Source organism: Equus przewalskii, chromosome 4 (assembly GCF_037783145.1).
Source record: "Equus przewalskii isolate Varuska chromosome 4, EquPr2, whole genome shotgun sequence".
Taxonomy (NCBI): Eukaryota; Metazoa; Chordata; class Mammalia; order Perissodactyla; family Equidae; genus Equus; species Equus przewalskii.
The window spans coordinates 25,084,494-25,101,339 of record NC_091834.1 but is presented as its reverse complement, the minus strand read 5'-3'; the positions used below and the strand labels follow the sequence as shown (position 1 = coordinate 25,101,339).

At 44.5% G+C, this 16,846-nt stretch overlaps 1 protein-coding gene across 1 annotated transcript in view; it reads left to right on the top strand.

Moving 5' to 3' along the window:
- Positions 1-16,846, top strand: part of VOPP1 (VOPP1 WW domain binding protein) — a 108,151-nt gene that overhangs the window by 68,986 nt on the left and 22,319 nt on the right. The window contains exons 3-4 of the mRNA XM_070617282.1: positions 3,649-3,726; positions 8,354-8,490. Coding sequence (XP_070473383.1) covers positions 3,649-3,726; positions 8,354-8,490 — 215 coding nt within the window. The remainder of the gene's footprint in view (positions 1-3,648; positions 3,727-8,353; positions 8,491-16,846) is intronic.

The window sequence follows — 16,846 nt, the reverse complement described above, 5'->3', positions numbered from 1 at the left end:
TTATTAAAGAGTGGTTGCTGGATTCCTGCCTGTGGGTTCTGTCCCAGGGCTTCCTGCCATTTGACCAAGGATTCTCAGCTTTCCTCACATTGTCTCTGTTACCTGGTCTTGCCAGATTCCCACCACTTCCTTCCCACTACCTCTGGGCTTGATTTGCCCTCTGGGAATGGCTCCTGCCACATTAAACTTCACTTTCCCCCAACACCTTCTCACCCTCTGTCACTTTCTTAGGTATCACTGCCCTGCTTCTCCTTGACTTTTCCAGTTGGTTCATTCACATGGGCTAAATGATAATGGAGTCTCACATGGTTACTATTAATAAGTACAGTTACACCATGCCAACGCTGTGATGCCTTTGTCCGTAGCAGCTTGTAAAAGGCCAAGGAAGAACAGGAAAACCAAGTAGGGACAGAGAAGGTGGCCCTTTGGTGATAAAAGACTCAATATCACCAAAGAGGCAGTGCCTGTGCAAAACGCTTTCCTGAAATGCTGACCAAAGTCCATTATTGGCTTTAGCATATAATGACCTGGGCTGACAGGAGGTACAACATCCCTAATGCCTTGTTTTCTGAGGTTTTTTCAAACATGGGGCTGATAATACTTACCTTGTGTATGGATGCTTTGCGTGACAGTTGTGAAGGACTTGACCTGATGTCTAGAAGATAAGGAGTGTCCATAATCTGTAACCTTTGTTCTTATTTTTATTAGTATTCTATTCCTTTGTAATAAATTACTGTAAAGTTAGCAGATTGAAACTACAGATATTTATTGTCTTACAATTCCTGTATGTCACAAGTCTTGGCATGGCATCGATGGGTCCTTTGCTATGGGTCTCATAAGCTAAAATCAAGGGATTGGCTGGGCTGTGTTCTCATCTGGAGCTTGGGGTCCTCCTGCAACTTCATTCAGGTTATTGGCAGAATTCAGTCCTTGCAGTTGTAAGTCTGAGGTCCTAGTTCCCTTGCTGGCTGGCTGGGGGTTGCACCCAGCTCCTGAAGATCACCCTCAGTCCTAGCCATGTGGCCTTGTCACAACACACAGTTACTTCTTCAGAGACAGCGGAAGAGCCCCCAGTCTGCTATGGCAGAGTCTTAGACAACATACCACCTTATGTAATGTTCCATAATCAAAGGATGTTCCATAATCCATCCCATCATATTCATAGGCCCCTCCATACTCAAGGGGAGGGTGTCATGCAGTGAGGGTATCATACTAGGAGCGGGAATCTTGGGGTCATCTTTGAATTCTGCCTACCACATTATCACATTTATCATGAATCTAACGTAATTGCTAAGGACTCTTGTCTTTGCAAATTCACGATAGGAAACAGTCCCAACTCTTTTGGTTTACAATTAATTGTCTGAACTCTACCTTCCCCCAAAGCAAAAAATTATTTATCTCCCTTAAATGAGTCCCCTCCCTACATACGTACACACACACACACACACACACACACACACACACACTGGTTACTGAGACCATTGAGATTCTTTGGGAGGAGGGTGCCAAGGAATTTCTGTGAATGATGCTCTGTGTCACATTAGCAGACAGTGCTGTTCATGCAGTGCTGGGTCCTTGCAGGTCCAGCCCAGGTCCAGATTTACCCCAACCCCTGGACGTTTTATTTTCTCTCACACTGTGTGCTTAACCGTTCTTCTCCACAGTGCAACTATGGTGTCTGTGGAGCTAGGCCTGGAGAGTCCAGCAGCACCATCCATCCTAGAACCAGCACTCAGTCCTAGCACTGAGGCCCCTGTGCTGCTCAGGTCATTGCCAGGCAGGATTTCTGTGTGGTTTCTGCTCAGATGTCATTTCAATGAGTCATCCCTGAACACCTTGTTTAAAATTGTATCATCTACCACCTCCTCCCCTGTGCTCTCAACTGCCAACTCCTGCTTTATTTTTCACCATAGTGGAACCTCTTGCCATCCATCACAGTTCATATTTTCTTGCCTATTTCTCTCTTCTAGAAAGAAAGCTCTTCCACAGCAGGGTCTTCTGTCTGCGTTGCTCCCCACCTAGGACCAGTGCAGAGCTGAGGTCCTAGTAGCACTCTGTGGCTTTTTGTTGGATGCTGGTTATAAGAACCAGCAGCATTTTTAAGCACAAATTTCAGTGCCCTCTTGGTTATTGGTTGGTTAAAGCAAGTTAAACAGATTATCTCATGTCACCTGCTTATGGGAGCATCTCATTGAGATCATAACTGTTTCTACCTAGAGGGTAGAAGGTCATGTTCATGGACTATGGGAGGACTGGATGTGTAAACATCTGTGTTGTGTAGACAATGGTGTGTGTGTCCATGGGTGGTGGTGGTGCTGGTTGTGGTTGTGGTTGGGCAGGTGGTTGTCCTTGAAATGATAGAGGATTTAGTGGCAGTTGGGTGCTGGGTGTTTAAACAGATAGAAGCAGCCCCAGGAGCCAGCGGAGGAGAAGCATCATTGGAGCTAAGGTCTGCCAAGTTCTACTGTTAGTCATATCTCTCCATCTTAACTAATATTTTCTAGGAATCTGTTTTCTACACATTTTTCTATAAAACAAGCCAATTTGTACTGGAATTATCTATAAATTCAGTGTCTGAGATCTTAGATCAAATTGTGTATTCCTCCCAACTACTTTTTTTTAAAGAAGAAAATTGGTAGGAACCTAGATCACAATTATATGGTCATTTAATATTATTGAAAAACAGTGTACTTCTTACCCTAACCCCCATTCCACTGCCACTTGGACTCAGATCTCTCTAGTGAAAGTTTCTCTATAAATACCAGAGTGCAGAACCGGAGAGCATGAACTTTCATAGCAGTCTCTCTTTTCAAAAAAATAAAGGGTGAGGCGTGGGGACTGGGGAAGGGCAGGACTATTGAAGGAGGCTGAGGTGACGCCCTGTGGCCCACACTGGGCTCTGTTCTCAGCTGGGGCCTTTCTTAGGCAGCACTTCTGGGGAAGGAATGGCCCTGAGCATGTCCATGAGAGCCTGTGCCCTGCCCAGCCCCAAGCCTCAGGCACGGGTAGGGGTGGTGGTGAGGGCACTAGCAGTCCTTGTCAGCACTTATATAATGATGATGACCTTAAAACTTAGAGCAGCACTCTGAAAGGGTCCTGCTCCTCCACCCATTTTGCTTGTGGGGAAACTGAGGCTCACAGAGGTTGAATAACTTGCCAGAAGTCCTGCAGCTAGCAAGTGGCAAGACCAGGACTAAACGTCCTAATTTATCTGACTCCATAATCTCTGCATTTAGCCTCACTGGACTTGTCAGTGCAATATTCCCGTCTTCTGAGCGTCGTCGGAGGTTGAGACCTGAGCAGGATCTGCAGCACATTGACATGGTCTCTGGTTCAGCTTCCTTCTGGTTACACAACTGGCAGGTGTCATGCTGGTCTTTGGTCATGGCGCCTCCCCAGAAGGAAACCATTGTGATTCGGCACATTGTGGGTGTGTAGTAAACAGGGTGCTTTGAATTACACTGACCGTGTCCATCTCAGCACCTTCTGTTTGGGCTACCAGACTGACAACAGTGAGTTCTGCTAGTTTCGTGAAATGCAGCAGTGGCAGTTCTGTCCTTTGCACTGAAACCTGCCTGGACCTCATGACTGGTCCACCCTTCCTTCTGACCCAAGACACTGACCAGCCTGTGTCTCTCTCTCCTACAGATGCCGCCCCTATGAGGACTGCTGTGGCTCCAGGTGCTGCGTGCGTGCCCTTTCAATACAAAGACTGTGGTATTTTTGGTAGGTCACACTCTTCCTGGTCTCAGGTGCCTTGGTCCACCCCCAGGGGCTCTGCCCACAGTCAGTATTGTGACAACTGCAGTGATACCACTCTCACTTGGGGTCATGGTCTGTGGGACAGCCTCAGTCAAGAAAACAGGTGTGCTCAGGTTGGCTTCATGACAAGCAGTGCTTCTCACAGAGTTTGCAAGAAGCTCATTCCTATTTCCACCAGCTTGTGGCTGGGGAGGAGGAGTTCTTCTTTTGGAAGGTGGGCTGGATAACAGCCTTGTCCTTCAGCAGCTCTTTTACTAGTTTCTGAAATGGAGCTGAGGCCAGTTGTCTTGAAGAATCAGAGAATCAGCAAATCTTGTGATAAAGTTACTGCTGCCTAGAAATCTTTCCCATTCACATGGTATCAGCTGAATCCTAACTTTCAAGACAGATAGCCTGCATCCTTGTCCATCTTCCAGCTCTGCTGAGGGAAGTTGTAAGAGCTGTCTGAAGTCCATAAAAGTGTACCTTGAGAGGGAACAAGGGAATGATGCTGACTGAGCATCCTAGAAGGATGATAGTGCAGAGTTTACATTAACGAGAGCAACCTCCTGTGGATTGCTAGCCTCAGCAGATGCCCGTTTGGGGGTGTGTCTGAGAGTTTATTTGACTCTGTAGATGAGATATTGCTTCAGGTGTCAGGAATGGCAGAGCATGTGTGCTAAAGGATTTGCCTAAAACCAAAAGAGCATTTCCTATGCTCACCTATCCTCTCCTCTGCTCCACTGCAGTGGCAGTGTCATTGAAGCAAACTCCACAGAGGGTTAAGACTTGACTAGCTTCAAGACTTAAGCTTCTTTATGACTTTAAGATTCTGATGTTACTGACTTCTAAAGTTTAGACTTTAAGACCATTACAGCAGCCGCTTGAATTTTTTTTGCGACATTTTGTCTTTCTCTCCTGACAACAGTTCCCAATCTTTGCTTAGGGAAACCACCAATAAGTGGCATTCCGTGTGTCACATTTTCTTTAATAGGAGAGTACCTTTCATCATCCCCATCACCACCTCCTAGGAGAGTGCTTGTCATTATCCCCATCACTACTTTCCTGGTGGGACATTGACCATGTAGGGCCTAGACTCACCTGTCACATGGGGCCCTGGCTTGGCCTCCCTTAGGGCTGGCTCGGGCACCCCTGTCTATGTCTCTGCTTCTGGTGAACCCTCCTAAACAGTGGCATGCTGGTGCTGGTTTCTCCCCACCTCATAGTTGCTAGTGCCTAAAGCTCTATAATAGAAGGTGATTTTTTTTAGCCTGAGATTTTCCAAATATAAACACCTCCTTGCACATTTCAAGGTGGAGGGGACTAGTACCAAAATGAGGAGAGGAGGACAGGAGGGAGGTGGCATTTCAGAGCTTTGCCTGGCTTCATGCATGCTTTTGCTCAGAATTTTCCTCCATGGGACCTTGTGGTAGGAGGAGGCAGGACTGTCCAGGGCATGAATCTCAAAAGGGTTCAGAAGTATGTCACGTTCACCTGAAGCACCAGATGAATGATGAAGTTGTGGATGTGTCCTAGAAAATGAAAACACTTGTGAAAGTTCAGGTATTATGTGATTAACAAGAAAAAATATTGAGAGTCCAGGAGAACTGTGGAGGCCTGGCAACTAGAGCAGCTTCCTTTGGCCTTCCCTGGAAGCTTCACCTCAGCTGACAGCCAGGCGCTTTTGAGCTGTTGACCAAGTTCACCTGTCAGAGGCCGAGCAACTAGGTGAGTTAGTGGGATCCCTACACGGAGATGTCTCCTGAGTGCCATTGAGTGAGGGTAGGTCTCTCAAGGTCGGAATGCCAGATGCCAGAAGATTTGGTCAAGTTATTAGAGTGGAGATTCTGATACCAGGTTTCTAAACTGGGCACACGGCAAGAGAACACTGAGATGGGAGACTGTGGTGCCCCTGCTGAAGTCACAGGATACTTAGTTTCTGCTCCATGCGTGCCTTCTTTCAGTAAACAATAAGTGTCTAGTACGTACCAGGGTCCCATGGAGAGGCCCTTCTGACAGTCAGCCTCTTAGAAGAGACAGATGTCTAAGTAGGTAGCTACATGTGGGGAGCTTTAAACCAGTGCTCTGGAAACAGATCATAGAGCTCTGTTGCCAGAAAAGTTGGGGAAAGCTGCAAAGCTTCTCACTGGGTTTCAGAAAGGGCATTCCACACAAAAGGACCAGCACATTACAGGGACAGGGATATAAGAAGGGAGCTGGTAAAAGGCTGATGGGAAACTCATGTAGTGGGCAGGTGTCTGGGGAGGAGGCATGAGAATGGGAGGATGGAGCTGGATATGGAGGGAAGGAAGGACTGCTTTCCAACCTGCTCCCACCTGACTTTTGAGGATTTCTGTCTCCTCACTGTAAGATAGAGGATTTTGGAGGAGAATGCTTTCAGAAGTCCCTGCCAGCTCTGAAATCTTGAGTAATCTTTAAGCAAGCTGGTCTGAATGAAATCATCAGGATTAGAACAGGCAGACTTGTTGCACCCTTGAGTGGAGCTGGAAAGCACACTATAGTGGAACAAAGGCTGGCACAATCGGCATTGTGTGTGAGCCCTGCTGCAGGGCGCTGCCACCCAGGAGGTCTAGGGTGGAGTCCAGGCACCTGGTCTGCACAGCACCTCCACCGTGCCTAGGGTGTACACTCAGAGTTGAGAACTGCTGTACCTAGTGCTGGGGAGTGCAGGAAGGCACTGAAAAAATGAATTGAAGAAGCCAGATGACTTTTTTTTTTTTGTAAGGAAGATTGGCCTTGAACTAACATCTGTTGCCAATCTTCCTCTTTTTGCTTGAGGAACATTATCACTGAGCTAACATCTGTGCCAACCTTCCTCTATTTTATGTGGGATGCTGCCACAGTGTGGCTTGACGAGCAGTGCTAGGTCCACACCCGGGATCCGAACCTGCAAATCTTGGGCCACTGAAGTAGAGCGCACCAACTTAACCACTGTGCCACTGGACTGGACCCCTAGATTACTTTTAATGACAGAACAGGCACAAACTTCCTCTCTTAATCCCTAGAAAGCTCTGCAAACCTGCTCAGCAAGTAGGACATCTAGGGGACAGTCACTCTGTAGCTCACAGCACTTATAGTACCACTGCTTCCCTGGCTGATATCTGCTGCCTTTCTTTCCTTGCTCCTATAAGCGCATTCCCTTGCCCCCTTGTCATTTTCTCTCTTAAAATAAGTTCTTCTCAGACTAATGTTTCAACAGGGAATGAATCTGATGATGACTGATAACCAAGCCAGTAGTTCGTCTCCTGCCATGTGACTTTCTTCTGTTCTTGCTTTCTGCTTACTTGCCTTCTGTCAGTCTAAGGTATGAGGTGCAACATCATTTTTATTTGTCTAGGAAAAAAACCCACTCCATTTGACAGTGTACCAACATTTTGGCTTATCTCGTGGAAGAGACCAACGCCTCAGATGGCTTCTGTATTTTCCAGTCCAGGGAGCCTGGGCTCTTGCAAGTGAGCAGTAGTAGTATTTGAGAAGGTAAACCCTTTTGTACATTCAGCCTCTCCATGCTTTGTATTTCTGCTCAGATATTTACAATGGGACCCTGTGTTGAATGTAAGATTATCATTGAGTCCACCCGAGGGAAATTAGTTGTAAGAGAGAAACAGTTCCCTTTGTGATTCCAGCATCTCATTGCTGAGCTTGCCTGATGTTGCCAGGCCCCTGCACAGTTTGGATTCTTCTAGCTCCCCAAGACTGCACCCCTCTGACCTTCCCCCACATGCAGCCCCAGCCACCCTCCCCGGGCTTCTTGCTCTCCTAGCCCTTCCTGTGGGGGCATCTGTGCTCTTCTGTCCACCCAGAATGCTCCTTCCCTCCCCTTCAGCTTGTCTTTTTCTTTCTGTTCTTGAGAACTCAGCTCAGATGTTGCTTTGAAGGAAAAGAAGCTTTTCAGATCTTCTCACAATGACAGATACCCTTGTAAAACCTCTTGTTGCACTGAATTATACACTTAAAAATGGTGAAAATGGTCAATTATGTTTTATTATTTTACCACACACACAAACCTATTGAAGCACCCTCATTTTTCTTTCTTAGCACTTACCAGAGTTGTAAGTAAACAACTTTGTAAATCTGTTGTTTACTGTCCCCCTCCTCTATTAGAACGCAGATTCAATGTGGTGGCCTCACCCATCTTGCTCCCTGTAGAGCACAGCATGGTGTTGGGAGCATAGCGCGTGCTTAAAAATTACATGTTGAATGAATGAATTAGAAGACAGCTCAGAAAGCCATACTTTCAGCCCTTTCCTGAATCATTTCCTATCTTGTGCGTCTTATATTTCTTCTTGCTCGACGTTCAAAGGTTGTCCAGTAAATACTAACTTAGAAAGCTTCTCAGTATGAGTAGCCTCCATTCAGGGGTATCCCGGAAGTCTACAGGCCAAGTGTCTCCCTGGTGTCATCCACCCAAGGATGTCCCAGAAACCGGTCAGGGGAGGATCAGCCCGGGGGGCCAGAGCTGAGCCTGACCTTGAGCCTGCCCTCTGATCCATGCACTCTCTAGATGCTGTTGGAGGATCCTTTCAGATCCTTTGAGCTGGCCAAGCCGCTGCTGCTCTGAGCTCCATCTCACTGCTGTGCTCTTGTTCAGGTTCCTCCTGATGATGGGCGTGCTCTTCTGCTGTGGAGCTGGCTTCTTCATCCGGAGGCGCATGTACCCTCCGCCACTGATCGAGGAGCCTGCATTCAACGTGTCCTACACCAGGCAGCCCCCAAACCCTGCTCCAGGTCAGCCAATCCCTGTCCATGTCTCTCTTCCCTGCAGTTTATGTGTCCTCTGCAAGCATTTGAAAAGGGCTCTGCTATGGAATATGCTAGAAAAAAACTTCAGGCCATATTTATTCATTTAAGTTCTGGTAATCAACCTTATTGTGCATTTGTGCTGATAAAAAATTCATTGTCTTTTGGATTGTGTGTCTGTCACTTCATATTCCTGCCTAATTATTGGTGTACATTTTATGCATGTTTATGCAGTTCATATATGCATATTATTTATTCTCTTTTTCCTTAAAAATTACTTTATGTATAAATTTCCATGTAGAAACAGTAATATCCCTGCCATTCTGAATGCCTCTGGACTAAATATTAGTTATGCTACTAAATGGTAATTTACTTAGATGTTGTCATTACTGATCATTTGTTTTGTTTTGCTGTTTATTCATTCATTCAACAAGTATTTATTGTGCATTTATTGTGTATTCCAAGTACTTATAAATAGTGCTGCTATAGACATTTTTGCACAAGTTACATTTGACCTATTTAGGGAATATTACCCAAAGTGATGCTTGCTGTAGAGTCAAAAAGAATTAGTGTTTCTCAATTTTTATAAAAAACTGCTTTAACTATCTAAAACTCTCATGAACTGTGGTGGGTGAATTTTAGCCTCTCATGACACAGGGTAGTTCCCCATTTTTGACATTATATGTGGGATGTTTCCCTTCCCTTCTGAGGAGGACAGGGAGCCGAGGCTCCAGAGGGCTGGTTAGGCTCTGCTCATTAGATCTCCTGTTTCTGTGTGGTGAGGCTGGGCAGTCAGGGCTGCTCCCATGCACACTGCTCTGCTCCCTGTCAGAGTTTCCACCTTTGGGGGTCAAGGGTTCTCTCTATTCATTGCAACTGCAGGCAGACAGTCAGAATTCTAGGAGCAGTTCCTGTGTTGGTTCTCACAAAGTTTCAGTTATGCAGAATGAATAAGTCCTAAAGATCGGCAATACAGCATGGGGTTTATGGTTAATAATACCGTATGTAGACTTAAAACTTTGCTAAGAAGGTAGATCTTATGTTAAGTATTCTTATCAAAATAATAATAGTAATAGATCCAGAGCGCAGGAGGAAACATTTGGAGAGGATGGATGGGTTTATGGCATATATCGTAGTGATCGTTTAATGGTGTATATTTATCTCCAAGCTCATCAAGTTGTATACATTAAATATGATCAGCTTTTTGTACGTCAGTCATACAAAAAAGTGATCTTTAAAAAAAGGGAAAGAAGTAGGAGGGATGAGCATAAGAGGAGTTTTCTCTCTTCTGTTCTCAGGACGCAGAGAGAGTGGAGGTGGTCATTTGTTGATTTGCTCTTTCACAGTTTTCTTCCACCAGATGCCTCGCAGGGTTCTCTTTTAAAAAGAATCTCTTTATTATTTTTTAAAATGTTACTCAAAGATTTGAGAAATGTATTTTCCACAGCAGCCCAGAGGCTGCTCCACCTTATCCTTGCACTCAGGGATGGTACCACTTTTCATACGTAAGTGAGTTTTTATTCTTTCATATTTGGAAATATTTGAATAGTTTCAAATTTGTGCTCTTGCACAGGGTGAAGTGCAAATTTTCAGTTAAAATGAGAGGCCAAGGCTAGATTTCATTTGGATTAGTCTGAGTTTTCAGGCCTTTGTTTTTTTTTTTAGGAAAGAGGCAGTAGATCAGAGAAATGGGTCAAAGGCCTTTGAATTTCCTCTTCCTTTCTGTCTTCACTACCTGGATTTTTAGTGCAAGGAGAAGCAGCCCATGTCCCACTTGCCCACAGGTGCAAGATGCTGTGTATCCTTGGTCTAGAGTGCTGGCCGAGTGTCTGCTGTTCCTTTCCTGGACTGGGGTGAGTGTGGTGAGCAGGCAGTGTTTCCAGCTGCGTGCCGGACACCTCCCCTTGCACATCTGCAGCAACTCAGGATTTCCAACAATAATGCTGGGCATCCCCTACACACCCTCTTTCCTCATCCCCTCTCTATTCTGCATCGCAGTGCACCTTGTGTATCTAACTGGAATCCTCAGTTCCCTTATCAACCACACCCGATAAATAGGTCATCAGATCCTGCCAAGTCTTACTTCAGACTCTTATCTCACCGTGAGCAATGCCTGCTAAAAGTTTGCCCAGTCACTGGTCTTTTCCAGCTCTTCTCTGTCTTCCACATTGCCACCAGAAAGTTCTTTAAAAAAAGCACACAGGTCCTATCATTCTTCTGCTTAAGGGTCTCTGCTACCTCAGTTTTCTCCCAGCAAGTCCAGACTCTTTAGCCGAGGACCCAGGGCTCTTCACAACCTCATTCCTCTCCCCACCTCCTTGACCCTCCTCAGTGCCCTATGTGGGCAGCCTGCTCTCTCAAGTCCTGCCATCTCACTGGGCCCCTGTACGTGCCCTCCCTCTGCCTGGAAAATGCCCTCATAGTGGAATTGTCCCAGGCCACTTCCCTTCCTTCTCTTTCTATCCTGGGTGCTCTGCCAGTTTCTTTAACAGTGTCTATTGTGGTGAGTTTTAATCCCTTATGTAAAATTTGGGCCCCCCACTGGGCCAAGTGCTTCAGCAGTACTCACATCTCAGGCACCAAGCAGACTCATGTCTGCCAGCTGAGTGAACTGGTCCACCTGGGGTTGGGATTTACTGTGGCCACACTCAGAGCGTGGAGCCCAGGCCTGCCTGAAGTGCTCACTCAGCCGACATCTACCACACACTGCAAAGGTGCTGCAGGTACACAGGACACCGGCGTACAGCCTGGTTCCAGTCCTCACTCACCCCTTGTGTGTTGCACGGTTTGCACAACCATGTGTAGGAGCCACGTGCAGTTGCACAACTAACTGTGTGGTCACTGGCCATGATGAGAGCTATGGGGAAAAAGTTCAGGATGCTGGGAAACCATGTAAGTGGGACACTCAATCTGGTGTTCAGGTGGAGGGACTGAAGAGTATGTAAGAATACTTAAGTAGGAGTGGGCTGGGGGAGGGACATGAGGCAGAATTGGCCAGTGAGGCTCCCATGGTCTTCCTTTCCCATCACTCTTTAACATGTCCACCAAGACTCCAGAGCCACAGAGCTCCAAACAGCTGCTCTTCCCCAGCGGCCACAGCACAAATGCAGGATGCTTTTGAAGGTGGGATAAATGGTAGGAATGTAGGACAGGAGAGACACCAAATAAAAAATATTGAGTTCCTCCACAAACAGTGCAGAAAGACTGGTGGTAAGTCACCATTGAGCAGCTGCCAAAGGCCAAGCACAACCTCTTTAACATCTTGGGTAGAGTGTGGTTTGACCTGATTCCACTGCAGTTGGGGGCAGTCAGAGAAATGGGGGCTGTTTATTCTCTTTCAAGATCTCCCATGAGGCAGTCACCAATGGGGACTAATGAAAGTGCCCATTCACCACCTGTTGGGAGATGACAATTTGGGTGCCCACACCCCTCTTCAGTGAATCACAGCTGCTGCTTAATTCACCATCATCCTTCCATTTGTATACTTCTCACAGGCCTGTAACAGTGTGACATAGTCAATCCCAAAATATACCAGAGTATCGTATGAAAATAAGACTGGCTTTGTTCCATGGAAGTATACAGTTTCCATAATTTCACTACAAATTCAAAGGCTGTGTCATTTTTTAACAGTACTAAGTTTGGGAAGAATTTAAGTGTTTTCATTTGGTTTTTTAGAACTAGTAACATTGAAAAGAAATAGTGTCTATTGGTTTTTCAGTGATTTCAGTCTGGATACTCGCCTTATCCTGTGGATGGGATTCATCCCCCTGCAGCTGTTTGCTGAGGCCCTGTAAGGCCTCTTGGGAGTGCCCTTGGGAGTACAATGTGGAGCTGGGCTGACTAGGAAGAGAAACTGAGCGCACTAGCATTATATGGTAGTCCCACAGGATAAATACCATACCCAGGAGGATGGTATCTGCATGAAGCATGGGGTAGTGTTTGTGGATTTGCTGGGCTGGCTCCATTTTTCTTCTACTCCTGGTCTGGGGGAAGGGACGTGGATTCTGGTGAGCTTTGCTTATTCATGAAGAAGAAAAGGCAGAAGATTTTAGAGAACCAATTACTCATGCACTGGAGGGCAGTGGCTCATATCCTGGTATGCAAAGGGGCATGCAGCAGTGTTCCAGCTGGGACCAGCATCCCATTCCAACATGGCTGAGGGCAGAAAAGCAGAGATCTTCACATTATAAAGGTGCTCATAACTGAAGGAAGTGGAGGAATGTGGGTGGCAGCATCGTGGTTCTAGCAGGTTGATGTGAGTTGGAGCAGGACTTGAGGGGAAGAGACTGGCAAACAAGGTATGGGGGCTGGGGTTCAGAGGTCAGGTTCCAAGTCTGCCCAGGAACCAAAAGAAGCAAAGGCTGAAGCTGCTGGTTGAAGATCTCAGGGCCTATGATCCAGCTCATTTGGACCTCGAGCTTGGTGAGGGAGGTGCAGATGACGACAAGTGGGAGGAGTGCAGAGAAGCTGTAGTTTGAGAAACAAAAAGAGGCACCTGGACAGGGAGTTAGCAGGCCTGAGGTATGTGAGACGTAAGGTGGGCCACTCTCCCTTCTGAGCCTCAGCACTTTATCGGCAAAGTAAAACTGAATAAAAGCACTCCTCCTTTTAGTTCGTCTTTATGTACAGAGATGGCCAAAGTATAACTAGAACAAGTCAGAGCTTCCTAAATGCTACAGCCCCCCAGATCCTTCCCAAATATGCAGCTGATATGCTGCTGACAGGGCCTATGGACCTGCCCTCCTGAGTGGAGAGAAAAGATAGACTTCATTCATTCATTCATTCATTCAGAAAACATTAGCCAACTGGCAGCAGTCACTGTGTTCACACATGGGGAAAGGTGTGAGTAGGATATCCTCTCTGCCCTTTAAGAACATGTAGTACAGTGGGTGGTGGGGAAACAGGAGAAGGGGGTCAAAAGGTACAAACTTCCAGTCATAAGATAAATAAGTTCTGGAGTGTAATGTACAGCATGGTAACTATAGTTAACAAAATGTTGTTGTATATTTGAAAGCTGCCAAGAGAGTAAATGTTAAAAGTTCTCATCACGAGGAAAAAAAAATTGCAACTATGTAAGATTTTGGATATTAACTAAACTTATTGTAGTGAAGATTTCACAATATACACAAATATATCAAATCATTATATTGTACACCTTAAACTTATGCAATGTTATGTGACAATTACATCTCCATAAAACTGGAAGAAAAAAAGAATTTGTAGAACAAGGGGAAAAACATGAAAACCTTGGCTAAAGCAAAGCTATGGGACTGGAGGAGAGCAGGGGCTGGATTTTAGGAAGATCTCAGTAGTGGCCTCAACTGAACTTGGTGCACACAAGATTGAATCTGGGAAGGGGGAGTCAAGGAGGCTAGGAAGAAAAGGAAGATTAAGTTATGGTCTCTCTTCTTTATGGGATATTATGTGGCCACTGAAGTTGACAGTCATGACCAAGGCCATGTCACTGTGGCCAGACAAGTATAAGCTGAGTTTAGGGAAGAGGGCGCTGCACGATGTGTTATGTAGAGTGGCCATAATTCCAACTGTGTAATCACACAAATGCATAGAGAGAGATTGGAGAGAATATTTGATAATGACATTTGTGGTGTTAATGTGATTTCAAGTTTCTTTAATAATGATTTCCTTTAATGTGGCTAAATACTGATTTTTTTTAAAAAATAAAAATAGTTAAAAGTAGATGACCCACACATCAACGGACAACTAATTTTTGTCAAGGGAGCCATGAACATACAATGGAGAAAGAACAGTCTCTTCAATAAATGGTGTTGGGAAAACTGGACAGCCAGGTGCAAAAGAATGAAAGTAGACCTTTATCTTACACTATACACAAAAATTAACTCAAAATGGATTAAAGACTTGAATGTAAGACCTGAAACCTTAAAACTTGTAGAAGGAAACATGGGCAGTTCGCTCTTCAGCATTGATCTTAGCAGTGTCTTTTTGAATACCATGTCTACTCAGGCAAGGGAAACAAAAGAAAAAATAAATGGGACTACATCAGACTAGAAAGCTTCTGCACAGTAAAGGAGACCATCAATAAAATGAAAAGACAACCTAACAATTGGGAGAAAATATTTGCATATATCTGACAAGGGGTTAATATCCAAAACATATAAAGAACTCATACAACTCAACAACAAAAATATAAAAAACCCAATTAAGAAATGAGCAGAGGATATGAGCAGACATTCTTCTGAAGAAGATAATACAGATGGCCAGCAAGGCACGTGAAAAGATGTTCAACATCACTAATTTTTAGGGAAATACAAATCAAAACTACAATGAGATTTAATCTCACAGCTGTCAGAATGGCTATTATTAAAAGGACAAGATATAAGTGTTGGAGAGGATGTGGAGAAAAGGGAACCTTCCTTCATATACTGCTGGTGGGAATGCAAACTGGTGCAGCCACTATGGAAAACAATATGGAGATTTCTCAAAAAGTTAAAAGTAGAAATACCATACGATGCAGCTATTCCACTTCTGGGCATTTATACAAAGAACATGAAAACACTAAGTTGGAAAGATATATGCACCTCTATGTTCATTGCAGCATTATTCACAATAGCCAAGAGTTGGAAGCAACCTAAGTGCCCATCAATGGCTAAATGGATATATATCCATTCATCATATATATATATATGTATGAAAATACACACACATATATAATGAAAATACTACTTAGCCAAAAGAAAAAAAAAAAGATGAAATCGTGCCCATTTGTGACAACATGGATGAACCTTGAGGGTATTATGCCAACCAAAATAAGTGACAGAAAGTCAAACACTATATGATTTCACTTATAAGTGGAAGATAAAAACAGCAGCAGCAATAACCAATAGGTACAGAAGCTAGATTGGTGGTTACTAGAGGGGAAAAGGGGAGGGAGGAGGATGAAAGGGGTGATGGGTATATGTGTGTGGTGATGAATGGTAATTAGTCTTTGTGTGGTAAACATGATGTAATCTACACAGAAATCAAAATATAATGATGTACACCTGAAATTTATGTAATGTTATAAACCACTGTTACCTCAATAAAAAAAAAACAAGAAGTAGATGGAGTTTTCCCATTGGGAGATACATTTTTATTCCTTTCCAGCTGTACATTTATGGTGTATTCTTTGGATGGTTTTCTGACTGTTCTGATGTCTCAACACTATGCTAAATCTGTCAACCTGCAATGACAGTAGTGGTCTGACTAAATGACGCCGGCTACCGGAAAATGGAAATAGTTTAAGTACCTTCCAAATCAGGGCTGAAACACAAACGGGGCTGCTTCAGTTGTGAGGACTGTCTGCTTTTTAGACCTGTGGAATAAACGTAGTTCTTCTTCTACATGATGTTGCTTCAGGTACGCAGAGACAGCGATCAGACAGTCCTGCAGTTTTACCTGTCCACATCTCTATCTCCTGTGGCTCTAAGATTTCCATTGTTTATTTTCTGAAGAAACAGTGGGTGAGGGGACCGTGGTGTGTGGCTGCAGTGGCTGTGAGAGCCCTGTGCTGTGTGGGGACTCTCATCCCTTACCCCCACTGTGCTCCTTGTCACACTGTGCTGAAGGGTGGGTGCCTTGAGGATGAAATTATTTTTGAATTTATGGTTTTGGTGAAAGAAAGTAACTGGAAATATTTAAGTTATTTGTTTAAAAGTCACGAATGCCAATGTTTTAGTAGATTCTCATAGCTACCAGAATGTCCCTTACCAATTCATCCCTGATGGCAGAAGGTGACTGGTTGACCAGAGAATTAGGGTGGGTAGGGAGGTGTGACTTTGAGAGTTCCTTCATGCCAGCCAGGAATATTTTTCCACAAAGTTCAGTGTATGTGTCTGTCTATTTTCTGTTTGTGTGTCTCACTCTCTCATACTCACTCTTTCTAACCTTGATGCTACCCTTTCCCTTTCTATGACAACTCAATTGCTATTTCTTATAATTTACATTATTCAGTTCACATAAAGTAGATACATCTAGGGTGTTCTCCTGTATAAAAATAGGAGTTTAGTTTTTTTCTTTTTTGCTATTTGAAAATGTGAGGGCTTTTTTCGCCCTGTGAAAGCACTTAATGCCCTCGGCTACTATGCATAGTGACATAAGACACTTTACACAGAATAATTCAAAAAGAAAAGCATTTTTATAGTCTGCCCTGTTGGTAGGCAGTTCATAATAATATCATAATAATAATAATCACAACAAACAGCTTCCACATCTACAATCTTTGATTGGTGGGAACAGAAACTGCAAATTTAAGTCCCTTGCTTATAATTCTCTGCTTTGTCAGTGACAGAGGAAAGGCAGAGTCTGAGTTCTTCCCTGCCCTGGTTCA